Source organism: Carcharhinus amblyrhynchos, chromosome 7, assembly GCF_965287045.1.
Source record: "Carcharhinus amblyrhynchos chromosome 7, sCarAmb.v2.hapA, whole genome shotgun sequence".
NCBI classification, from domain to species: Eukaryota; Metazoa; Chordata; class Chondrichthyes; order Carcharhiniformes; family Carcharhinidae; genus Carcharhinus; species Carcharhinus amblyrhynchos.
Genome location: NC_137330.1, coordinates 91,179,572 through 91,207,116, shown reverse-complemented (window position 1 = coordinate 91,207,116; position 27,545 = coordinate 91,179,572). Strand labels below are relative to the sequence as shown.

Here is a 27,545-nt window from a genome sequence, read left to right as displayed (position 1 = left end):
GGAGAGAAAACTAGGATGTGTAGCTGGAGAGCTCCATGTTGGTTTTGTGAGCCAAATGCTTTGAAAAATATGATAAAATTCTCAAATAATTCCTAAGGATAGGAAACCCCACTGCCATCAGTTTGATAGTGAGGAATAGTAATTTGAGTTTAACGTGCAGGCAACATACATTCAGGATTTTACTAGTAATAAGACAAAAGCAAAATACTGCCAATTGTAGAGAGATAGTATGGGGGGGTTAACGTTTCAGGTTGAACTTGATTTTTAAAGCCCAGGGCATGGGAAGAGAGTAATGGTTACTTGGTTGCCTGCACAAGCAACGGTTCAAATTGTGAACGTGACATAGCAAGACAACTTTACTAATAGATGTATGACTGGTGCATTAAACGCAAGGTCACTTCTGCATGACAGAGAATCCTTTACAAAAATAACAGCTACAATTGAAATACAATCCTGGAAGGCAAAAAAATACCAAATTGTGGTAGGGGCCAAAAACCAATGAGCAAAAAAAAATCCAAAGACAAACTTAAAAGCTCAAATGCATTCCACCCTGGAAAAGAATTTCTGTAGAAAATTGGTGGTTTTGTTATATTAAGTCTTTTGTTGATATCTGCACTTTATAATGGTACTTTGATTAGTAAGTTGTCACTCTGTAATAACATAGCACAGGGTTCATGTTCCTATCAGATGCTCCTGAAGCTGTAAAAACACATCGGGGATAACAGCTCTTAGAACCACTGTAGCAGCTATGACTATTCAAAACATCTTATCAAGCTCCTCTCTCAGCTCTTCCTTTAACATCCCCATCAACAGCCACTCAGAACAATTTTCTACTAAGATGCCATTGCAAAAATAATTCACAAACTGGAAAACACCAACTTAAATGAGTTTGATAGGGAATGACTTTTTATTTTGTTTTTAAACAAGCAGTCAATAAATACATTGACATTAAGTTTAATAGCATGCATTAATGTAGTGCTTTTAATGGAGAAAAACAACAAAATGCTTCGCAGAGTTGTGTATAACACGTTTAAAGGTGGTCTTTAGTAGGAAGGTGATCTAAAGCTTGGGTAGAGGTGTGGTTAGGAAAAGAGTTGGAGAAGTAGATGGAAGCTTGGTAGTAACCCAAGGCAGTCAGAAGCACAGAGGGGGAGTTGGCAGCAATTTGGACCATGGAAGGAATTGCAGGATTGGGCAGTAATAGGACCCAAATGTAACTTGACAGGGATGAGGTGGAATGGGAGCTGGGAAGCAGAATTTTGGGTTAAAGTTGGAGCCCAGCTCGGAACAATGGAAGGGAGAAAAACAGGTAAGAGTTTCAGTAGTTGAAAATATTTATTTATGGGACAAGACCGTCGCTAGCAGGCCAGCATTTATTGCCCATCGCTAGTTGCCCTTGAAGGTGGTGATGAGCTGCCTTTGAATGTTAAGGGGTGGTGGTTATTGATGGTGATTGCCTGGTATTTGTGTGGCACTGATGTTATTTGCCACTTGTCAACTCAAGCCTGGATATTGTTTGGGCCTAGGAAACTGCCTTGAGGAACTGAGTTGATTGACTCCATCTTCCATTGCACCAAGTATGACGCCAACCTTTACAGAGTTTCTCTTTTTCCCCAATTCCCATTGACTCAGGTTTTGCTGGGGTTCCTTCATGCCACTTGGTCAAATGCTGCTTTGATGTCCAAAGTAGTCACTCATCTATTTGAATACTGAACATGAACTATACAAACCTATTAACTACCTCCTCAGTTTTGCAACCTCACCAATAAGGACAACAGCAGCATGATCACTGAAATACCATCATGGCAAAAATCAGAGAGAAATAACATTTTCTTTGTCACAAATGCATTTAGACAGTTACATGGGTAAGATGGTTATAGAGGAATAGGGGCTAAGTACAGGTAATTGGGACTAGCATCGTGGTTAAAAACTGAGTGGCATGGACAAGTTGGGATGAAGGACCTGTTTCCATGCTGTAAACCTCTATGACTATGACAAATGGGTGAAAATTCTGGAAATATCACCAAGGCATAGATATAATTTTTAAAAGTGTAAGACCACCATCCAGAGATAGGCCATAAATTAAACCTCGCTAACCAAACCCATGTCCAGTAAACATTTAAGAACAACAGGTACACACCTTTACAAAATTGAATGGAAGCCACCTGTGTCTTCCTCATCCCTGCCCAATGTACATGTCCACCTTTCTGGGGAAATGAGTTAAAAGCACTTAACTTTACCAATATACAAATTCCAGCATTCTGCAATGCACAAAGATGTCTCTGCTTCCAATTTCAGTGAAAAATCAAGGACAAATATTGCAACGCACAAACAGGCAGCCAATCACATCCAAGCCTTCTTATCATTGTGGTTACAAATTGGGCCTTCTATCTCGATGCACTTCAGCTATAGAATGCATGTAAGAAATAAGGTCATTGCTGATAGTGATGAGCATGAAAGACTTATAAATAAAACCACTAGATTCATTATTCAAGCTCCAACATTATTAAAATCACATTAGTATAAGGAAGCAATCAAATAAAGGTGGAAAGATGACCCAATTTTGAAAAATGTGCAGTGAAACAAGAGGTATTGATAAACACAAGAAAAACACTGCCAGCTTTTACTGTGCAGCTTCTTTAATAGTTTTCAGTTAAACCCAGCAGTTCCTATGACTACTGCAAAGTGTACAAAATTAGCTAAGCAGCAACAGCATCTGATAGCATGCTCATCACTTTGCAAGCAGTTCTAACCTTCAGTGCTTTTGTTCTGTTCTGGCCCATGGTTATTGCTGTTGGATCTCTATCTGTGGAGTACCACATTCAGTCAACAGCCCTGTGTAACTGCAAATTGACTTCACATGGAAGCCAGTCACAATGTGCCTTGTATGTTCTACTTGGACACATTCCAAACTCTGTTCTAATTGATACATCCTTAAATATGAGGACACTTAATGGAAAATAAGATTACGAATGTCCAAATTGTGAAACACAATTGTAAATTATATCGCACCCACCAAGCTTTCTGCTTAGATGCTTATGCACTTGGCTTTCGTGTATTCATCAGACAGGGTGTAACACTGAAGTAATGTTAGCATTTTCATATTGAAGTGTACTTTTAATTTGTTTCCCTGGATGAAAAAAAGTGCAGTAACTCTAAAATGATAAAATAATTTGGGGGGCAAGGTTGGAGAGGGAGATCTTTCATTTTCATCCTGTGTAGCATTAGGGAAATAATTGACAGTTTACTGCTTGGAGAGGTAATAACTGCAATTTTTTTTTTCATTCTATCCAATTAGCATGGATTTTTATTTTCAACATCATACTTCCATATCAGCTATAGGCTAGCCAGATGCAGATAAATGTTCCATGACTATCTTAACTTTGCATCAATCGCTAAAGAATTCTGATCATTATCCATACCAGTTATTTTTATGGCCACTTAGGTAAATATTCTGTTTTAAACCTTTAAACCCATGTCTCTTTAATACTGACCATGTTCATTTACAACCAGAGGAGATTTTACCCCAGAAACCTATTTGCATTTAGGTCGAGGTACTGTTCACTGGCAAAATTAGAATAAATAATACTTCGTCAATTCTAAAGAACAATAATCTTGAAACAAAATGACATTGTGACATGCTGTGCAAGTTTATCTTCAATCCTTCAGGGGAAATCCCAAACTTAATCAGCAAATAAAAGTAGAAGCATTTTGTTTGTGAAAGAGTGTATGATGGTAGATTCTTCATAATATCACATCTAGTTTCAACTGATTTAAGTTCTCTATTCACACAATTAATAAACAGAACCCTGATTGTAAATGCTGACCAGGCATTTGCTATCTATGCTTAGCCATATTCCCTCCAGGAAATCATCTAAAGAGGCCAATGTGCACGGATAAAAAAAAGAAAGGCAGCTCATGAACTTTTTAAAGCAAGTTTCTCAATAAGCTCAGTGCTGACTGAACATTCAAGATCTCACTTTGCCTGGCCCCATATAATCTGACATCCTCTTCAGTCCTGTACTTCACAATGTTAAGAATTTAGTCCTGGTTGGCCCATCCCACCCAGTGTAATAATTCAAACCATTAGTACACATTCTCACCTATTATAGAATCCAGCTGTTCATGAACTATATTAATGACTTGGATGAAGGGACCAAGTGGACTGTAGCCAAATTTGCTGATGATACAATGATGGATCGCAAGTTGTGAGGAGGATACAAAGAGCCTGTAAAAGGATTTGATAGGTTAAGTGAATGGGTAAAGAGGGAAAATGTGAAGTTGTCCACTTGACAGGTGAATAGAAAAGAAAAAAAATTAAATGGAGTACATGGAGCATTACAAATATTAATATGCAGATACAGCAATTTGGAACATAAATAGAATGTTGGTCTTTAGTGTAAGGAGATGGATTATAGAAGTAGGGAAGTTTTGCTACAATTGTACAGGGCATTGGTGAGATGACACTTGGAATAAGGTGTACAGTTTTGGTCATCTTAAAGAACAGCCTTCCACGAGTTCAGAGAAAGTTCACAAGGCTGATTCTTGGGATGAAGGGATGCCTAATAAGGAAAAGGTTGAGCAAATCAGATGTGTCCCTCTTCTGGGGGAATCAAGAACTAGGGAACACAGCTTAAAGATAAAGGGTCGCTCAAATAGGATGGAGGTGAGAAGGAATTTCTTTTCTCAGAGTGTTGTTAGTCTTTGGAATTCGCTTCTTTAGAGATCAGTGGAAGCTCAGTGATATTTTGAAGGTTGAGCTAGACAGATTTTTGGCTGACAAGGGAGTCAAAGGGTACAGGCAAGAAAGTGCTGCTAAGACCACAATCAGATAAGCATAGTTCTGATTCAATTGTGGAGCAGGCTCAATGTGCCAAACATCCTACTGCTATTTCTTATGATCTTATTTCTGTGAAAGAGACTGTCTGAAATCTGGCAGATTTTCCTCTACTCTTCACTTTCTTCCCCTATAGGCCATGGGCCATGCAGTTCAGAGTTGAGTTGGAGGGACACCTGCTCTCTGCTGGATGCTGGATGAGGATAGTTTCAGTTTTCCATTTTGTTTTTCTTCCTCCTTGTGGGTACTCAGGTAAAAGCAAAGTTTACTTTGGGTTTAATCAGCTATTGTAAACCAGTGTGCTTAATCACATCGTTACTTAAGTTATGTCGAGTAAAGTTATTAAATTGACTAGAATACAAAAGCAGATGCTTTGTCACATCTTCTCCACTGGAGTTATACCGAGCAACTTCATTCCACTGGCAAGCACAGAAGAGGTTCCATTGAAAAGCAGAAATCTTGCCTAGAATGAAGAGGAATTGAGGTGAAATATCTTGAGAATGTTACTACAGGATTAACAAGCTTTGGCAATAACATACACTTCTTGGATGAAGAAAAAAATACCCATTATATTTAAAGCAATTAAGCACCTATCTATTCTAATCCCATTTTCTAGCATTTGGGTCCATAGTTTTCTATGCTATGACGTTTCAAGTACACATCTAAATGCTTCTTAAATATTGTGAGGGTTCCCATCTCTAGGATCTCTCAAAAATGGGGAAAAGGTTCTTATTTACCTTAAGTCCCTCATATTTAGTTAATTTGGTACAGTCTTGACCTGTTGCAGTAATTAAAAATAGAATAGCCACCTTGGAATGGGATAGCTCAGAGCAAATCCGGATATTTAAATCTAGTTTAGTGATTGTACACATTCACAGTGTCATCACAAGAACATAAGAAATAGAAGAGTGGGCCACCAGGCCCTTCAAGCCTCCCCCACCATTCAATATGATCATGGTTGATCCATGCTGGCCTCAACTCCTTTTCTGTGCCATTTCCACATAGTCCTTGATGTCAAATATTTATCCACCTCCGCTTTGAATACTTCTAATGATTCAGCCTTCACCATCTTTTGGGGCAGAGAATTCCAGAGATTCACTGCCCTCTGCAAGAAGAAATTTCTACGCACCTCACTTTTAAAGGACCACCTTTTATCATGTATATGTGTCCCCTTATTCGAAACTATCCCACCAGTGAAAACATCTCGCTATCTACTCTGTCAAGTCCCTTCAGGATCTTATATATTTGAATAATGTCACCCCTCACTCTTCTAAACTCCAGGGAATACAGACCCAGACTATTTAGTCCCTCTTGATAGGGCAACCCTCTCATCCTGGGAATTAGCCTAGTGAATCTCCTTTGGACTGCCTCCAATGTTACTATATCCTTTTTTTAGATAAGGGAACCAAAACCATATGCAGTATTCCAGGTGAGCCCTCACTAACATCCTGTATAATTGCAACAAAACCTCTCTATTTTTAAACTCAAATCCCTTTGCAATAAAGGCAAAAATACCACTGGACCTGTCTGCTAGCTTTTTGTGATTCATAAGAACATAAGACATAGGAGCAGGAGTAGGCCCCACCATTCAATAAGATCATGGCTGATCTGAAGTGGATCACTTCCACTTTCCCGCTTTCTCCCCATAACCCTTAATTCCCTTGTCTATCAGAAACCTATCTACCCATGACTTAAATATATTCAGCGAGGTAGCCTCCACCACTTCAATGGGCAGAGAATTCCAGAGACTCACCACCCTTTGAGTGAAGAAGTTCCTCCTCAACTCCAATCTAAACTGCGCCCCCTCCTTATTGAGGCTGTGCCCTCTAGTTCTGCTATCCTTTCTAAGTGGGAAGAATCTCTTTACCTCTACCCTATCTATCCCCTTCATTACCTTATATGTCTCCAACGAGTACAGACCCAGTCTATTCAATCTCTCCTCGTAGGCTAACCCCCTCATCTCCTGTATCAGCCTAGTGAACCTTCTCTGCACTCCCTCCAAGGCCAATGTATCCTTCCGCAAATGCGGCAACCAAAACTGCATACAGTACTCCAATTGCGGCCTCACTAGTACCCTGTACAGTTGCAGCAAGACCTCCCTGCTTTTATATTCTATCCCCCCTTTCTATAAAGGCCAATATTCCATTCGACTTCTTGATCACCTGCTGCACCTGGGTTTTTGCGATTCGTGCACAAGGACCCCCAGGTCCCTCTGCACCATAGCATGCTGCAGCTTTTCGCCTTTTAAATAATAATCCCTCCTACTATTATTTCTACTAAAGTGGATAACCTCACATTTGCTAACATTATACTCCATCTGCCAGGTCCTCGCCCACTCACTCAGCCTATCCAGATCTCTCTGCAGACTTCCCGCACCTTCCACGCAATTTGCTTTTCCGCTCATCTTCGTGTCATCAGCAAATTTCATTACCCTACACTCAGCCCCCTCCTCCAGATCATCTATGTAAATGGTAAACAGTTGAGGCTCCAGCACTGATCCCTGCGGCATTCCACTAGTCACCAACTGCCAACCAGAAAAGCACCCATTGATTCCAACTCTCTGCTTCCTATCAGACAACCAATCCTCTATCCACACTAACACCGTACCCCCAACTCTGTGCACCCTAACCTTTTGCGAGGCACCTTATCAAATGCCTTTTGGAAATCTAAGAACACCTCATCCACTGGTTCCCCTCTGTCTACCGCACTAATCACACCCTCATAGAAATCCAATAAGTTCATTAAACACGACTTCCCCTTAACGAATCCGTGCTGTGTCTGCTCGATCAAACCATTCTTTTCTAGGTGCCTTGCTATTTCTTCTTTGATGACGGATTCTAGCATTTTTCCAACTTCAGACGTTAAACTAACTGGCCTATAATTCTTTGCCTTTTGTCTGCTACCTTTTTTAAACAGCGGCGTAACATTAGCTGTTTTCCAATCTTCCGGCACTTTCCTGGAGTCCAGCAAATTTTGATAAATAATTACTAAGGCATCCGCTATCACCTCTGCCATTTCTTTCAGAACCCTGGGATGCATTCCATCCGGTCCTGGGGACTTGTCTACCTTCAGTCCCGTTAGTCTATCAAACACTACCTCTCTAGTGACAGTAATCGCATTAAGGACCTCATCTCTTACCATCCTTCTATCTTTAATATCTGGCAAGCTATTTGTGTCCTCCTCCGTGAAGACCAACACAAAAAACTTATTTAAAGCCTCAGCCATTTCCTCATCACCCACCGCTAAATCCCCCCTCTCGTCCTCCAAGGGTCCAACATTCACTCTAGCCAGTCTCCTCTTTATATATTTGTAAAAACTTTTACTATCATTTTTTATATTTAGAGCTAGTTTAGCTTCATACTCTAGCTTTCCTTTATCGCTTTTTTAGTCATTCTTTGTTGTTTTTTAAATCTTTCCCAATCTTGATTCATGAACTAGAACACCTAGATCCCTCTGTACTTTACTCACCTGCAGTCTCTTTCCATTCAGACAATAGTCTGCCTTTTGATTCCTCTTACTAAAGCGCATGGCCTTACACTTACCCAAATTAAACTCCATTTGCTATGTTCTCACCCAGTTAACAGTTGTGGGCCAAGAACTGATCCCTGCAGTACTCCACTAGTTACATCTTTCTTGTATTCAAATAAGTCTGAATATGACCCATCTATTCTCACTCTGCTTTCTATGTGTCGGCCAGTTTCCAATCCATGTTAACACATGTCCTCCAGTTTCATGGGCTTTCGCTTTATACACCAGCCTGTTATGCAGCACATTGTCTTGTGCCTTCACACTATTTATACCAATTTTGATGGTTTCTTGCCATACCCCAATTTTCCAAGGCTTTGCCAACTCAAAACAAATCTATCTTGGCCAAGACAATATTCTTAAAAATCATCACCAATACTAATTTGAGTTCCACAAGTTATTGAATAACAAGTTGCCAATCCCAGAGATGAAATCTGTCGCTTCTGGGTCAACTCTAATCAAGAGTTTTCTTTATTAAAAAGGCGATGCCTGAAGGATTAGTCCATTAGACAGCCTCAGGATGTGTAACCTCAAGTTGATATAACAAAAGCATTTATTGGATTTTTTCTAATTTTATTTCTATACAAACTCTGAAATAACATGACAGCTGAATAGTTTTGATGTACAATACGTACTAACCGTTGCTACTTCAGGTAAGCTGCCCTTAACGTGCAGAGTCCTGTGAGCTATAGAAGCAAGGCGGCTGCGAAAAGGAATTTTTAAGAAGTCAGCACATTGATATTTAACAAGGTATTGGGAAACAAAGCAATTTGCATTTATGTTCAGCAAATTCAGTAGGGCTGAATGACTTCCCTGGGCTACCAAATAGAAAAGGAGAGTCAGGTAGAATGTCGACGCTACAGTCAAGCTGACTGGAAAGCGCTCAGGTATAAATATTGGGTCAGAGCAGGATCAAATTTGATTATAATTCACCTGTCACAGAGCCCACCTAAATTCTTAGATGAAGCACTGGAGAGCTACTGCTGTGCATGGAACCATAATCAACAAAAATAAATATCTGAAATGAAGATCCACTGATGACTATGAAACCGTTGTCAATAGTCAGAAAAAACCATCTGGTTCACTAATATCCTTTGGGGAAGGAAATCTGCCATCTTTACCTGGTCTAGCCAACATGTGAATCCAGAGCCACAGTAATGTGTAAAGTCACAGTAAAGTTATAATTGCCCTTGGACAACTAGGAACGGGCAATAAATGCTGGTCAGCCAGCAATGTCCAGGTCCCATGAATGAATGAAAAATGTCTTTTCAGAAGAGAGGAAAAGTGGAGAAAACTAAGTACATTGACAGTTGCTGAAAATATTAACAATAAAGTATCTAACTTACAGCTTTGTTTTTTTTAAATTAGAAGTGGTGAATCCTCAAAAACACTTTGGCAATAACCAGTTTGAATTGTACAATCATGAAGTAAAAGGCAATTGAGAGGTGAGCCCAAACCTGGAATAGCAAAACCAGGGATGGTCAATAAATGCTGTCTTTGCAGTTATCACCCCACCCTGAAGACAAAACTAGACAGCCTGGTTGAATCAGGCCCCACCTGCATCTGGCAGACATTCTGTGAACTACTCTGATGACTTTGTGCAATGTGTTTACCTGTACGTACATTAAAGGATCACAACTGTTTTGATTGCAGGATAACAATTAACAAGTTCATATGACATTTTTCATAGTCAGGAACTAAATGTGATATTTTGTTACAGACCACTACTTGTTGGGTGGACAGTTCAGGTTGGTCAAGATATAGTGAAACCCAATTATAATTCAAAATATTTAAGTCATTTTAATGCAAATTTCATTCACCTAAAATGTTTAGAGCTTACGGCTGTGAAAGGTATTTGCAAAAAACATGTACAAAGCTGTAGGCATTGAAAGCCGTTATCTATAAATGTCACTATTCAGGCAGCAAGAGACTTTACCTCAACATTATCAGGTAGTTAACAAGATGCTTAGGTTGGAGGTCCTCTGAAACTTGATAAAGAACTTCATCGTACCTTAAAAACAAAATAAAAACATACCTGAGTTCGTTAAACTGCTGCAAGCACTCCTTCAAAATAAAAGTTTGTAAAGTACTTCTCATGGAAACAGAGTTAGCAGAATGACTGCCACGTAAATTTTGAGTACAAAAAATTTCCATCTTTATTTGCTCAAGGGATGTGGGCTCTGCTGGCATGAACAGTATTTATTGTCCAGTTGCCCTTGAGAAGGTGAGGGTGAGTCACCTTCTTGAAAATTTATAGTTTATGTGGTGTAATTACACCAATAATGCAGTTAGGGCAGATGTTCCAAAACACTGATGTGGCAGAGTATGCAGCAGGTCACTAATAAAAGGAACCCATTAATCACAGCCATTAATTCAGGGATTATAGTTAAAGAATCTCTTCCCAAAAAAACAAAAATAGCTACATCTGTTCTCAGCTTTATACCTGAGGAGGTGCTGTAGCAAAGCAATTGCCTGAGGATCTTGTAAATAAGCTGGGTTGAACGGTGTCTGTACTTCATCTTCACATATTCTCTGTAAACTAAATTTAAAAAATAATTGTAAATACATCAAAGAACACAAGCAGCATAGAACACTTGAGCTCTGCAGTTGGCATCCATAATGGCACTGTTTCCATCAGTTTTATAAGAACTTGTTAACCATTAGGTGGTGCATTTTAGTCCCAATTTGCCAGTCATTTACTAGAAATCGTGATGCAAAAATTACTTTAAAAACTGATCCATATAATCCACAGATCCATTGACATTGAGAAGCTTCTGTGATTATACACACACACACACACACACACACACACACACACACACACACACACACACACAGAGGTGAAAAAGGACAGCCATGGCTAGAGTGGAAGTGCTGGCATTGAACATTGTATTAAAAAAAATCAATTTTATGCCCAGGATTCCATTTCATAGCTAAGAAATAATTTCTTCAGCTATTTTCAGAAAGTCAGTGCAGGAAGAGTTCAACAAGCAATTATAAATTGCCAAGGCCTCTTGTAAGGCTGGTTATTAATATTGATATTAAGATAGTTGCTTTGCTATTTGCATAGTTTGGGGAAATTAACTTATCCTTTGATGTGTATTGGCAATATATTGGGCTCTGACCCCCTACCGTTTGGATGCTATGGCTGCCAAAAAGATGCACACATTTCAACCATGAATCACATCAGACCCATGTTGATGAAGGTGCTACCATATTTCCTGCAGATGCTCATTACATATGTCAAATTGGCAGATCATCCACACAAGTCTGCAACATTAACTGGACGCCTGGAATGACATTCTGGAACTCCCAGGTGTCAGCCAACATCTTTTTTAACCCCACACAGTGGAACACGTGATGAGCAGTAGAAAAAAAACCCACACTAATGGTATCTGAAGGAATTAACAACTTAAAACTTTTAATTGCTAGCTGATACCTTGTAGAAGTCACAATTTCATTTTTGATGTCCAATTAGCTGTCATCACCCACCTCAAAATACCAATGGTGGGATTCTTTCCACTGCTGAATACATTTTCCATCCTTGAAAACTATAGCTCACCTCCAACATCCCTTTGCCCTTCAAAGTCTTGGAATGTGTTTTCACTCCCGAAAACTGTGCTCACCTTTTCTGCAATTCCATGTCTGAAACACTTCAGTGGGATTTCCAGCCCATATTGTGGAAACAGCTTTAGTCAAAGTTACTGATGGCCATAAACCATCCTTCCTCATTCTTCTTGAATTATCTGCAGCCATTAGACACAACTGGCTGCATCATTCTTTCCAAAGCCCCTTCTCCATCATGCAACTATTAGAATTCAAGGTTTGAGGAGCAGTCAAAACTTGCAGTGCACGTTGTGGGGCAATGTTCCTGCTCCTCCTGGCTCAAGGAAGTGCTGAGAAAAGCCATTGAACTATAAGGAGTTTGCACCTCCCATTTAAATTTGTTTTCCGGGAATTCCACAGCTCAAGATCTCTCCCACACTTTGTTACATGCAAGCTGTGGCACCGATGAGGTGATCAAAACTGACCAAGACCTTTGATCCGGATCTTTAGAGCATCCTCCATGCTCTCATCCTGCATTGGAGATCTCTACTGCCTCCCAAAGATACACAAGGCAAACACACCCAGCCGTTCTATCATATCACGCAATGGGATCCTGTGGGAGAACATCTCTGGCTATGTTGAGGGCATCTTGAAACCCATTGTACAAAGAACACCCAACTTTTGTCGCATCACTACGGACTTCCCACAGAAACTCAGCACACATGGAGCAGTTGAACCAGGAGTACTCCTCATCACAATGGATGTCTTGGCACTCTACACCAGCATCCCCCACAATGATGGCATTGCTGCAACTGCCTCAGTACTCAACATTGACAACTGCCAGTCTACAGATGCAATTTTACAACTTATCCGCTTCATCCGGGACCACAATGTCTTCACCTTAAACAACCAGTTCTTCATCCAGACACATGGAACAGCATTAGGGATCAAATTCGCACCTCAATATGCCAACATCTTCATGCACAGGTTCGAACAAGGCCTCTTCACCACACAGGACCTTCAACTGATGCTATACACGATATACATCGATGGCATTTTCTTCCTTTGGACTCATGGTGAACAATCACTGAAACAACATCAACAACAAGTTCCATCCCACCATCAGACTCACCATGGACTACTCTCCAGAATCGGTTGCATTCTTGGACACACAAATCTCTATCAAGGATGGTCACCTCAGCGCTTCACAGTACCGCAAACCCACGGATAAACTCATGATCCTCCATTTCTCCAGCTTCCACCCTAAACACGTTAAAGAAGCCATCCCCTACGGACAAGCCCTGCTTGTACACAGGATCTGCTCAGATGAGGAGGATCGCAGCAGACACCTCCACATGCTGGAAGATGCCCTCATAAGAACAGGATATAGGACTCGACTCATCGATCGACCGTTCTGATGCACCACAGTGAAAAACTGCACCGACCTCCTCAGAAGACAAACACGGGACATGGCGGACAAGGTGCCGTTTGTCGTCCAGTACTTGCCTGGAGTGGAGAAGCTACGATATCTACTCCAAAACCTTCAACATATCATTAACGAAGGCAAACATCTCGCCGAGGCCATCCCCACACCCTCACTTGTTGCCTTCAAACCACCACACAACCTCAAACAGACCATAGTCCGTAGCAAACTACCCAGTTTCAGGAGAACAGTGACCACGACACCACACAACCCTGCCACAGCAACCTCTGCAAGACGTGCCGGACCATTGACACGGATACCACCATCTCACGTGAGAACACCATCCACCAGGTACATGGAATGTAGTCTTGCAACTCGGTCAACATTGTCTACCTGATATGCTGCAGGGAAGGATGTCCCAGGCATGGTACATTGGAGAGGCCATGCAGATGCTACAACAACAGATGAATGAACACTGCTTGACAATCGCCAGGCAAGACTGTTCTCTTCCTTTTGGGGAACATTCAGCGGTCACAGGCAATCAGCCTCTGATCTTCGGGTAAGTGTTCTCCCAGGCAGCCTTCGCAACACACGGCAGTGCAGAGTCGCTGAGCAGAGACTGATCGCCAAGTTCCGCACAAGAGGACGGCCTCAACCAGGATCTTGCGTTCATGTCACACTGTGACCCCCATGGCTTGTCTGGACTTGCAAAATCTCTAACTGTCCTGTGCTTATTGCTCTCTCCACTCACAATGTCTGTAGCTTTAAGACTTGATTACCTGTAAAGTCTTGCATTCCAACTATTATTTTGTAAATTGAGTTTGTGACTTTATATGCCCCGTTTGTGAATAGAACTCCCACTTACCTGATGAAGGAGCAGCACTCGAAAAGCTAGTGGCTTTTGCTACCAAATAAACCTGTTGGACTTTAACTTGGTGTTGTGAGACTTCTTATTGTGTTTACCCCAGTCCAATGCCAGCATCTCCACATCACAATCGATAGGGTCATCAGGTTATTGATACCAGTTTGATAATTAGGTCACTTTCACGCTTTGAATTATGCAATTGAACATCTGATCAGACAGAAATGGATAAAAGGTTTCCCATTCTGATATTTGAATTTCATACTTCCTTGACAGACCTTTCCCATTCTTTGAGAGTGGAAGTGTGGGGGGATGGATAGTGGAGAGAAAGTATGTTAAAAATAACACTCACAAATGCACGTTTGTAGTAGGAAAAAATACTCAAAGATTGAGGCATTTGACCTGTGTAAAAGGTCTGTCACCAGAGTGTGAACTGGTTGCCCATCTCTCAAATCATCTCTGTTAAAACCATCTTATTCCTGTCTATTTAATTAGTTAGGTATAGGAATGACTATTTAAAAACAAACAAGTAGGAATTTCTTTGAGATGGCACAGCTGTATTCAGTTAAAAATCTCTAATTTCCTCCAAAAACAAAGAACCTGGGCTATTCAATATTACCACTCTACAACGGCCAAGCCCACAGTAATAGATCAGGGAGTATCTATCAAATAGCAGCCATATAAGGAGTACTATAAGAAACCGTACTGTGCAAATTTTTTCTTGGCTCTATTCATCATTGAGGGTTCAATTTACACCTATCAGCAAAAACATGAATTTAAACATGAATTTAAACAGTCCATTCAGGCAGTAAAATGTCCCAAAGCACTTATTATCAAACACAATTAAATACTGAGCCACATAAGGAGATATTAGGAGGGTGACTAAAAGCTGGTCAATGAGGTAGATGTTAATGGATATCTTGAAGGAATAAAAGGGGAGGTAGAGAACAAAAGGGGAAGTAAAGAGGAAAAGGGATTTAGGGAAAGAATTCCAGAGCATAGGGTCAAGACTGCCAATGATGGAGCAATTAAAATTGGGAATGCTCAAGTGGCAAGAATGGTGAAGCGTGCTGATACAAAACAGAGGAAACTATTCAGCCCACCTTGCATGTGCCAGCTTTTTGAAAGAGCTTTCCATTTATCCCCATTCTCCTGCAAGTTTTCTACTTTGAACACTTTATATGGACAATAGGTTTACATTGGTTCAATACACAATGAAAGTTTTCTTGATTTCTTACATTCATGTCTTACCTACACAGTCTTGCATGAGTATATTGTAGGAACACACCAGTATCTCCCTGACTCTGCAGGACACGATCCCAGTCGAATTCATAATCAGACAAAAGGGGACCTTTGAAGTCCTGTAAGTTACATTAAAAAAAAGTTACTTTTCTCCAACAAAAAAATCCTCACATACCAACTTGAAAAAAACTCAGGAAAAGCTGACTGAGAAAATGCTGAAAATTATCATTATTTCATAAAAAAATTAACAAATCCTTAGATCAATTAGTTTATTTTTATAGTCGTATACAATCTGCCTCTTGTTGGCTCCAAAATCAATAACACACAAACAGGCCTAACAGTCACAATGGTTAAGTGTATAGGAGTCAGCAAGAAGTTGCAGAAACTGCAAAACTAACATGTGAAAATCTACTTGAACTTTTAAAGATATTTGCAGCATGACAGTTCATTTTTAAAAATTCGTTCCTGGAACATGGGTGTTGCTGGCTGGCCGGCCGGCATTTATTGCCCATCCCTAGTTGTCCTTGAACTGAGTAGCTTGATAGGTCATTTCCAAGGGCAATTAAGAGTCAATCAGATTGCTGTGATTCTGGAGTCACATGTTGGCCAGACCAGGTAAAGGTGGCAATTTCCTTCCCTAAAGGATGTTAGTGAACCAGATGGGTTTTCTGACCATCAACGATAGTTTCGCATAGCTCCCCTGAACACAACTTTCTTTTGTTTAGGGTCAAGGCCATAAAATCATTTTCCTAAAAGGAGCTATCTGGCAACCCCCACCTTGGGCACTTGGTCTGTGAGAACAGGCTTGATATATGGCTGCTGAGGAAGTTTAAGATTTTTTACATAGGATCTGGGCATCGCTGGTTGACGCCAGCTCTTGTTCCCCATCCCTAATTTCCCTTGAGAAGGTGGGTTGAGCCAACTGCTGCAGCCCATCTTGAATGGCTTGCTCAGCTATTTCAATGGGTAGTTAAGCATCAACCACATTACTGTGGATCTGAAGTCACATGTAGGTCAGGCCAGAAAAGGGTGGCAGATTTTCTTCCCTAGAGGACACTAGTGAACATGATAGGTTTTTTTTTTACAAGAATCGATGTTAGTTTAATGGTCATCATTACTGAGGTTAACTTTCAATTCTAGATTAATTAATTTAGAATCCCTAAGTGCAGAAGGAAGCCATTTGGCCCATCGAGTCTGCACTGACCACAATCCCACCCAGGGCCTATTCCCGTAACCCCACATATTTACCAACATTAGGGTCAATTTAGCATGGCCAATTAACCTAAGTGCAGTTCTTTGGACTGTGGGAGGAAACTGGAGCATTCAGAGAAAACCCACGCAAACACGGGGAAAATGTGCAAACTCCACACAGACAGTGACCTGAGGCCAGAATTGAACCCAGATCCCTGGCAGCGTGAGGCAGCAGTGCCAACCACTTCACCACTGTGCTGCAAAAATTCAAAAATTTATTGAATTTAAAAAGTGCACCAGCTGCTGAGGTGGAATTTAAACCCATGTCTCGAAAGCATTAGTCAGGGCCCCTGGATTACTAGTCCAGTGACATTACCACTATGCCACAGTGTCCACCAAAAGTGAAAATCACAGAACCTCACCCTGACCCTACATAATCTTGGAGCCAGCAGCAGAGTTTGCTCGCAGATGTTATCCCAGTGTTCAAGCTTTCATGGTCAGAGTTAGGAGACAGAAATGTTGTTTTAGTGCAACTTTTTAAGTAGCTGATTTCAAATTAGTATTGGTGCAAACTTAGAACAAAATGTGTAACATTGTCGCATTTTGCAGTGTACGACCCATAAGAGTGCCAAGAGAAATTTCATCAGCAATGTCTCAGAAATTCCATCAGCTACATCCTCCAGATACAATGGAAGGAAGCTAGTTACAGAAGCATTCAGGCAATATTAACTTCAATGGACAGTACTCCACGCCCAGTGTTCGAAAATGTTAATCCCAGCCAGGTTTGTTTTTGGCAACTCGCAAATGGTTGGTGTTCCAGGGGAGGACAATGCTTTAGAGACATTCAAACTCACTCTGAAGCCGGCAGCATTGATTCTGACAAGTGGGTGAAGCTTACTACCGATCATTCAGAATAACAACAATTTGTCCATCAAGCTGCTTCACACTGAGTCACAACATCTGAATGATGAGGCAGTGAAGGAAAAATGAACCAAATCCCACAGCCTCATTGGATGTCCCACCCTGTTTGCCCAAAGATCTCTGGATTGAGAATCAACTTCTTCAGTCACATGAAGATCCATTACATAAACACTCGACCCTGAGTAGTTGTCACCCTTAAATCGAGAGCGTGACTAATCCATATCATCCAGGCACATTATTTTCCAACAGTGTTTCACCCTGAAATTGAATAGTCCCAAAATCATATTCCCATTATTTACAAACCATAAGGATGGTGATAAACCAGCATCATCTAATCTTTCATTACCTGAATAATAAGGGCAGCCACGCCCACTTTTTCAGCTGTATCTTCAGGATCATCCAGTTCCTTTGTTGCTTCGCATGAATAAAAATAAATGATTACACACAAACCATCTGTAAATACTTTTTGATTTATTTGATTTATCATTGTCACATGTATTAACATAGTGAAAAGTATTGTTTCTTATGCGCTACAGACAAAGCATACCGTTCATAGAGAAGGAAATGAGTGTTACAATCATATCTAGGATACAGAGAAAGATCAACTTAATGCAAGGTAAGTCCATTCAAAAGACTGACGGCAACAGGGAAGAAGCTGTTCTTGAGTCGGTTGGTACGTGACCTCAGACTTTTGTATCTTTTCCTCAAAAGGAAATCTTGCAATGGGTTTATCCTCATTTTGGGAAAAAACCTTAAGTGTATTGATCCTTCAACTTTTTAGCATTTTGTATACAAGGTTTAGAATTTTCTCCAGCAGTTTGCCCATGGGCACTCATTTTTAATTTAGAAATTACTTGCATCAAAGTCAACAATATGCATTTAACTTTTGGACTTGTGTTACATGGCCTCAATGTTTGTTAAAACATTTAATTGTCTTACTGCACATAATAGTCAAATATGTGCTTACGACCAGGGGCTCGGATTAAAATGGTTCCATAAATATCTCATATTATAAGATTGTTAAATGTTCCCTGATATTACAGGAGTGCTGTTTTTAAATCTAAGTGGAAAATTTTACATTTTTCTTGTCCTCATCCATGTGCCCATAACAAATTAGTCAAAATTCATAAAATCATCAGAAGCAGCATGGTGGCACTATGTTAGCACTGCTACCTCACAGCACCAAGGACTCGGGTTCGATTCCTAGCTTCGGTCACTATTGTCTGTGCAGAGTCTGAACATTCTCCGTGTGGGTTTCCTCTGGGTGCTCCGATTCCCTCCCACAGTCCGAAAGACGTGCTGGTTAGGTTCATTAGCCAAATTCTCCCTCAGGGTACCCAAACAGGCAGCGGTGTGTGGCAACTAGGGGATTTTCACAGTAACTTTATTGTAGTGTTAATGTAAGCCTACCTGTGACACTAATAAATTTTAAACTCCTGATGATTCATTCAGGTGGTAAACCAGTTGCTCCTAGGGTCAACGCTGGAACTAACAATCTTCACTCAGTTAGGATAAGTCTAGTACCACTCAACCTCTAGCTAGGGAAAATACAGTCCTTTTAGAAATAGTCAGGTGGCAATGTTCAAACATTGAGAATGGAGTACTCACTCTTTGAGGCAGCCATGTTTTGCAGCATTCTGAGGCGGGCTTCATTCAGAACATCTTCAAGAAAGACAACATCTCCTTTCCGGGTCTTCATTCCCTTCACTAAGCCAAAGGGAACATGTTGACAGCTGCAAAGAGAAAGAACATAAAAATACAACAATATGAGTTTCTTCAACTCTAATAATTGCAACAGAAGCTTAAGCATTTCAGGAACAAGAAGCACATTTGAGATTATACCATGGATTCTTGCGAATTTGTCACTATTTAAAGTTGCTGGTCAAATACAGCTAACCAAGAAAAGAAAATTTGCCATATTTATGTAAATTTGTTAAAAATATAAAGTAGAGCAACTTTAAGATCTCTGAACTGACGGAATGAAAATTCTCCTGTTTTTAATGATTTATTTCACAAGATACTGAAATAATTTTTTGCAAGGCCTTACCTGAATACTCCCAAGATTTTCTTTGCTCCATTTATTAGTTTTTCCCTAAACCAGATGGGTTTTTATGACAATGATTTCATGGTCATCATTAGTCTTGTTTAAGTTCCAGATTTTTCATTGAATTCAAATGTCACCATCTGCTGTGGTGGGATTTGAACACAGGTCCCCAGGGCATTTCTATGGGTTCCTGAATTACGAGTCCAGTAACAATGTCACTACACCATCATCTCCCCAGAGTCCTGAGGAATTTTGAGTGCATGGAAATCAGTAACTGTATAGGTTCAAGTTAACAAGTAGAAGAGTAAAGCACAAAATCTGTACTGTGGTCACAAGTTAGAGGACTGATTAACTTAACAAGGAATGCATTCTTTAATAAGTGTTTCTGAATCTATGCTTGGGATATGGACATCAATGGTTAGGTCAGCACTTATTGCTCATCCTTAATTCACAGGATCAGAATTGTAATGTGCAGGACATCATTTGGCCCCTCTTGTCTGCACTGGCTCTCCAAACAAGCATTTTGACTTAATGCCATACCTTTGCCTTTTCCCTGTACTTCTGCAAATTTTCTCTGTTCAAATAATTATCTAATGCCCTCCTGAATGCCTTGATTGAATCTGCCTGCACCACACATCCAGGCAGGGCATTCCAGACCCAAATCATCTGCTGTGTGAAAAAGTTTTTTCTCATCACATTTGCTTCTTTTGCAAATCACTTTAAATCTATGACCTCTCATTCTTGATCCTTTTGAGTTGGAACAGTTTCTCCTCTTGCTACGCTATCACCCTCATGATTTGTAATACCTCTTAAATCAAATCATTATTACTCTTGAGGTGGTGATAGTAAGCTCCTTCTTGAACTGAAATAGTCCATGTGGTGTGGGTACACACACCAAGATGGTGCAGGATTTGGAGGAGAATTTGTAGATGGTGGCATTCCCATATGTTTGCTACCTTCGTTCTTCACAGTGGTAGAGGCTGCAGGCTTAGAAGGTGCTGTCAAAGGAGCCTTGGTGAGTTGCTGCAGTGCACCTTGTAGATGATACACACACTGCTGCCACTGTGTGGGGGTAGTGGAGGCAGTAAACACAGTGATCAAATGGACTACTTTGTCCTGGATGGTGTTGAATTTCTTAAGTGTTATTGGAGCTGCATTCATCCAGACAAGGGGGAGTATTCCACTACACTTTTGGCTTGACCTTTGTAGATGGTAAACATGCTTTGGAAGTTAGGAACACTCACATGGGCTAGCAAATGCATACACTTAAGGGTTGAAATTGCACGTCATAGGTCCTCTCCCCCTCCCCTAACTCGGTAATCCCATATATTTACCTTGGCAATTCCATTTAACTTGCACATCTTTCAACACCAAGGGGCAACTTTAGCATGGCCCACCCACCAAACTTGCACATTTTTGGACCATCTGGAGGAAACCCACGTAGGCATGGGAAGAACATGCAAACTCTGCATGGTCATCCAAGACTGGAATTGAGCCCGGGTCCCTGGAGCTGAGGGGCAGGAGTGCTACTCATTGTGACACCGTGCTGCGCAAAACATGGCATGACAATCATTGATGAAATATATGGGATTCAGTACTAAATCACAAAATTTGAGAATATACTTTGACCATAGGAATTAGGAGGTGTGGGACACTCAATCCCTTCAGCCTGCTCCACCATTTAATAAGATCATGGCTGGTCTGCTTGTAACCTCAACTCCACATTCCCATCCATCCCCTATAATCTTCACTCCCCTGTTATCAAGGATTCACCTTGCTCTGCCTTGAAAATATTCAAACACCCTGCTTCCACTATCTTTTTGAAATTAATTTAAATCAAAAAATCCAATTCAAATTAAGTCCAATCATGGTCCCCATGAGGGACAAACCAGATCCAAGCTGACAAGACATTGCACTCCATCTTTGAGCTTGATCAAACAAGACCCAAGCTGACAGGATGAAGCATTACACCCCATCCTGGGCTTGGTCCGATGCTTCACCTTCATCAAAAGGCTGTGATGGCTTTGAAAAATTGCATCAGGTAAAGCCTCAGTTTAACCTCACTGGCCACCCTGATCCTTTATCCCAGCCGGGGCAAACCATGATCGCAGATGTCGGCGCACACCCAAGTGCAATAGGCTAGCCTCATCACCTGTCTGATCACAGTTTCACCCTGCAGGTAATTCCCTGTCTTATGGTCTTCCTCCCACCATCTTTTGAGGGAGAGAATTCCAAAGACTCACAACCCTCAGAGAAAAATATTCTCATCTGTCTTAAATAGGGGACCCCTTATTTTTAAAGAAGGGCTCCTTGTTCTAGATTCCTCCACAAGAGGAAACATTCTTTCCACAGCTATCCTAAAATATTCTAGGATTATTTTCTTTAAAATGGACCTCAGTTAGTGATTTCCCCATACATTTGCAGCTTATGTCAGGTCATGTCGTGTGAATCTCAATCTTTAATCGCCAGCCAAATCACAGATCCTTCATGGAATAGTGGATATGTCATTCTACCCATTTAGGTGCCAATTGGAAGCTCAAGCACCATCTACTTGGAAGCTATGATTGGCTTTAAAACTCTAGACTAGGTCTATCTCTACATGGCAAATGGAATGCCTTTAGTAAACATGAAGACAACACAGCTGAAACATGAAATGAGCAAGGACTACATGGCACTTACAACTGTGGCTTGGTTCAGCAAAACTCAGTTTAATGTATCTGAAAAGAACAAATAAGCTTGAAAGAAGCTGACAACTTGATCTCAAAACAGTTTAATATACAGATGTTATAAAAAGTATATTCTGCTTTTCCTCCTCTCCCGTCACCACCCAGTGAGTGAGGGTGGTGGGTGCAGAGGTGGCTTCTTTTGAACATAAGAACATAAGAAATAGGAGCAGGAGTAGGCCATCTAGCCCTTCGAGCCTGCCCCGCCATTCAATAAGATCATGGCTGATCTGTTGTGGCTCAGTTCCACTTTCCCGCCCTCTCCCCATAACCCTTAATCCCCTCTCTTATCAAGAACCCATCAACCCGCTTCTTAAAAATATTTAGCGAGGCAGCCTCCACCACTTCAACGGGCAGAGAATTCCAGAGATTCACCACCCTTTGAGTGAAGAAGTTCCTCCTCAACTCCCTTCTAAACCGCCTCCCCTTTATCTTGAGGCTGTGCCCCCTAGTCCTACTGTCTTTTTTGAGCGGGAAGAGTCTCTCCACCTCTATCCTATCCATCCCATTCATCATCTTATACGTCTCAATGAGATCTCCCCTCATTCTTCTAAACTCTAACGAGTACAAGCCTAGTTTATTCAGCCTCTCCTCATAGCTCAATCCCCTCAACTCCGGTATCAGCCTAGTAAACCTCCTCTGCACTCCCTCCAGGGCCAAAATATCCTTGCGCAGGTGCGGCGCCCAAAACTGCACACAGTACTCCAGCTGCGGCCTCACCAATGCCCTATACAGCTGCAGCAAGACCTCCCTACTTTTATATTCAATCCCCCTCGCTATGAAGGCCAGCATCCCATTCGCCTTCCTGACCACCTGCTGCACCTGCAAGCTGGGTTTTTGCGACTCATGCACAAGGACCCCGAGGTCCCTCTGCACCGTCGCCTGCTGCAGTTTTTCGCCACGTAAGTAATAGTCCTTCCTACCATTCTTCCTACCAAAGTGGACCACCTCACACTTGCCAACATTAAATTCCATTTGCCATTTCCTGGCCCATTCGCCCAGCCTATCTAGATCCTTCTGCAGACTCTCCACACCCTCCGCACAATTTGCCTTTCCCCCAATCTTGGTGTCATCAGCAAATTTCGACACCCTGCACTCGGTTCCCTCCTCCAGATCACCTATATAAATGGTAAATAGCTGAGGCCCCAGCACCGACCCCTGGGGCACCCCACTAGTCACCAACCGCCAATCCGAATAGCACCCATTGACCCCCACTCTCTGCCTCCTATTTGACAACCAATCCTCTATCCACGCTAACACCCTACCCCCAACTCCATGTCCCCTGACCTTCTGCAATAACCTCTTGTGAGGTACCTTGTCAAACGCCTTCTGAAAATCCAGAAAGACCACATCCACCGGCTCTCCTCTATCCACTGCCCTAGACACATCCTCATAGAACTCCAGTAAATTTGTCAGACACGACTTCCCTTTAATGAAACCGTGTTGCGTCCGCCCTATCAAGCAATTCCCTTCAAGATGCCTCGCAATTTCCTCCTTAATGACGGATTTTGCTTGATTAAAGCAAATTACTGTGGATGCTGGAATCTGAAACCAAAAAGAGAAAACACTGGAATGTCTCAGCAGCTCTGGCAGCATCTGTAAAAGAGAGAAAAGAGTTGATGTTGCGAGTCCAGATGACCTTTTGTCAAAGCTAAAAGGCATAGAAAGCAGGAGATATTTATACTGCAGAGAGAAGGAATGAAAGATGAATCATAGCCACAGAAACCAGGGGAAAAGACTGTTAATGGCTGTCCACAGAGAGAATAAAGGACAGAAAAACTAAAATGAAGATGTTCTTCCCCCCGCCACCATTTCCATTTTAGCTTTTCTGCCGTTTGGTCCTTTACCGTCTCTGTGGACAGCTATTAGCAGTCTCTTCCCCTGGTTCCTGTGGCTATGACCCATCTTTCACTCCCTCACTCTGCAGTATAAGTATCTTCCACTTTCTATGCCTTTCAGCTTTGACAGAGTGTCATCTGGACTTGAAACATCAGCTCTTTTCTCTCCTTACAGATGCTGCCAGACCTGCTGAGATTTTCCAGCATTTTCTTTTTTTTTGCTTCTTCCATCAGTTTACATGAGATTAGCAGAAGATCGTGGGGTGTTTCAGTTATCCTGCCAGATGTGCATGTGATAACAGACTTGGGTCCTGCTGTGCCTGAGAGCAAGAGTAGGTAGCTGCTGTTATAGACCTGAAGTGTGGCCTAAAGCTTCAAAAGGCAAATTATGTTGACTGGCAGTCCCACACCCTCCAGTGTGCGATCTCAAATATTTCACACAAAGGATTCAGCCATAAGAAACACAGGCTTGTTTAAGAAAGCTGACATCAATTGAAAGTGCAAGAAAAACACCCCACAAGTAAATCGGAAGTAGACTAAACCGCAACCGTTGCTTCAAATTGCAGAAGGTATTGTAACAGCAATATTAGATGGGTTACTTTATAACCCAAAGCATCTCACTCTTGGAAAAGTGCTAACATCGGAAAGACAAAATAGAAATTAGTTCTTAGTTTAAGGACCTGCATAGGATTAACTTGGTGATAAAGAACCATTCAATGTGCAGTGTCCTAGATTGATAACATTTTCTTAAATATATATTTTGTAATTCGGAAATAATGTGACAGCATATGACTTGTACATTGTATTCATCACCCGATGATCTACTTGGGGCAATGTAAAGCACTGACAAACATGAACCAGAGCCCACATTTATCCACATTGTGGGTTTCCATCATTGGCTGCAGAAGTGAAAAGTCAGAGGTCAGATTTTCATCCACTCAGAAGTTATTATGCCCTGGACCTATATGGGATGTACTGGCAAAAGTCTGGGAGTCAATGACCCTGTCCACCTTTTGTTCGGGGACTAATGACCAGCCTGAAGGGATCAAGTGAGGCACGAAAAATGGCAGACAGGGAATACTAATTGGGTCTAATTGAATACTAATTGAAACAAAAAAAAAAGAGGGAGAAATAATGGTGGCTAAACAAAAGCAAAGTCACCAAGAACATACAACCAAGTGTGAATTCTGGATAACATTTTTCACACAGTAATAAGTTTCACAACACCAAGTTAAAGTCCAATAGGGTTATTTAGCAGCACAGCTTTCGGAGCGCTGCCCCTTCATCAGGTGAGTGGGAGTTCTGTCCACAAACAGGGCATATAAAGACACAAACTCAATTACAAAATAATGGTTGGAATGTGAGTCTTTACAGATAATGTGAGTCTTTATAGGTAATCAAGTCTTGCATTCCAACCATTATTTTGTAAATTGAGTTTGTGGTTTTATATGCCCTGTTTGTGAATAGAACTTCCACTTACCTGATGAAGGGGCGGTGCTCCGAAAGCAAGTGGCTTGTGCTACCAAAAGAATGTGTTGGACTTTAATCTTGTGTTGTGAAACTTCTTACTGTGTTTATCCCAGTCCAACGCCGGCATCTCCACATCATAACATTTTCACACCTGTAGCTGAAGTTTCCAAATATTTAGATTTACAAGTTTGCTGATCACCTATGGGTGACAATATTTAAAAGTTTTTAAAAAATTAAATCTCTTTACTTTTCCTCTTCTCTAATTATCTGTCTAGCTTCATTTCTTATAAAGACTGCTTCCCTCTCTGCATGTCTGATATATGTTCCTTCTGTTTGCCTTTCTTCCCCCCAACCATGATCCCCCCAACTCTATCTGCTGACAGATCTCTCTTTTCGTCTTCTTCTCCCCTCCTCAGTTTCTATAAATTTTCTCAATGTGTGTATTCCTCTCACCACAATCCCATCCATCCAACCAAAACCCACAAAGACTTAGAGGGTCCATGAACCAAATGTTTCTTGGAGAACTACAAAATTTATAAATGTAAAGAAATAGGAGCAGGAATAGACCACGTGGTCCATTGGGCATGCTCTGCCATTGAATACGAAGGTGGGCTTCAACTCCACTTTCCCATCCGATCCCCATATTCCTTAATTCTCCTGAGACATCAAAAATCTAGCATTTCCAGCCTTAAATGCATTCAACGATGGGGCATCCATAGCCCCCCAGGGTAGAGAATTCCAAAGATTCCCAACCCTTCAAGCGGTGAAATCTCTCCTCATCTCAGTCTTATTCATTTCATCAGGAAAGGGGGGAATCCTGTGTTTGAATAAACTGAGATGGAGGGTTCTCATTATGATGTGATCCTTCCTTATGACCTACCGTTCAGTCCAGTTGTAGCCCATGATTTTCAGTATTTCAAACAGTTGTTGAAAATGAGCACATTGTTCTTTATCTGTCTGCAGAAAGATACAGCTATTATTATAGAAGTCACACCAGCATTAAAAGCCGAAAGCCTTAATTACATTCCTTTACCAATCTAATTCCAAGGCATATGTTACAAAATAATCAAACTGAATAGTACAAGTTGTCTTTTTTTCAAAAATTGCTGAAACAGGAAATGCGCCATTAGGACGCATCCTATGATCCTAATCAGCACAATGGAAGTTCAAAGTCCTGTGGCAAATACAAAGAGAAATAACTTTACAACTGGCCCTGAACAGGCAGCTTATCTTGAACAAATACCGAACACCTGAATGTTTGCAGGAAGCAGCTGGGGAAATTAAACATCAAACTAACGTACAGTGGCACAGTTCGAATGACAGTACCTGCATGAAACGCAAAAAAAGGGAGAAAATACCTAAGCAAAATGGAGCCTTGCCAGTACAGGGAAAATAAAATTGAAAATTAGTTTAAAACTAATTTGATAATTTTTCAACATTTTATCAAGTTCAGCAAGTATTACAATAGGATTGGGAAAAATGAGAAGGCTCCCTCCTCCTCCCCGATCTCCCTTCAAATTTTAGTCATTTTTTTCAAGGGAAGTTGATTTCAAGACTCAATTTGCAGGGGTTTATATTTTTAGTGTGAAAATCAAAACCAGTTCAGACATCTCAACTGTAAAGAATTCCTGCATTATTCTCTGTAAAATTCACACTTTCAGTCATGTTTCCTACTACCCATGCACTGGGCTTATCCCTGCTACCTGAATATATGGAATACCAAACATTTCACTTCCCCTTGGCTTTCTAAGTTTTCGCAAAATACCAAAATATAGCTTCTCCTCCTGCAGCAAAAAAGTAACTTCATTTGTGGTTCCATTATCCCATGTTGAAGCATGAACTGGAAGACACTTACTGGTCTGGAGTTTGTGACAGTAACGGGGAGATAATCATTGTTATTAAAGATCAAATTTGATAGCAACC

At 41.0% G+C, this 27,545-nt stretch overlaps 1 protein-coding gene across 2 annotated transcripts in view; it reads right to left on the bottom strand.

The window, feature by feature from the left end:
• Positions 1–884: 884 nt before the first annotated feature.
• Positions 885–27,545, bottom strand: part of rars2 (arginyl-tRNA synthetase 2, mitochondrial) — a 71,324-nt gene continuing 44,663 nt past the window's right edge. For both annotated transcript variants that reach the window (XM_080192785.1, XM_080192784.1), the window contains 8 exons: positions 26,503–26,579; positions 19,156–19,280; positions 17,894–17,961; positions 15,445–15,554; positions 10,806–10,901; positions 10,299–10,373; positions 9,002–9,065; positions 885–5,300 (listed from right to left, as the gene is read on the bottom strand). In XM_080192785.1, the coding sequence (XP_080048911.1) occupies positions 5,214–5,300; positions 9,002–9,065; positions 10,299–10,373; positions 10,806–10,901; positions 15,445–15,554; positions 17,894–17,961; positions 19,156–19,280; positions 26,503–26,579 (702 nt within the window). In that variant the 3' untranslated portion in view covers positions 885–5,213. The remainder of the gene's footprint in view (positions 5,301–9,001; positions 9,066–10,298; positions 10,374–10,805; positions 10,902–15,444; positions 15,555–17,893; positions 17,962–19,155; positions 19,281–26,502; positions 26,580–27,545) is intronic.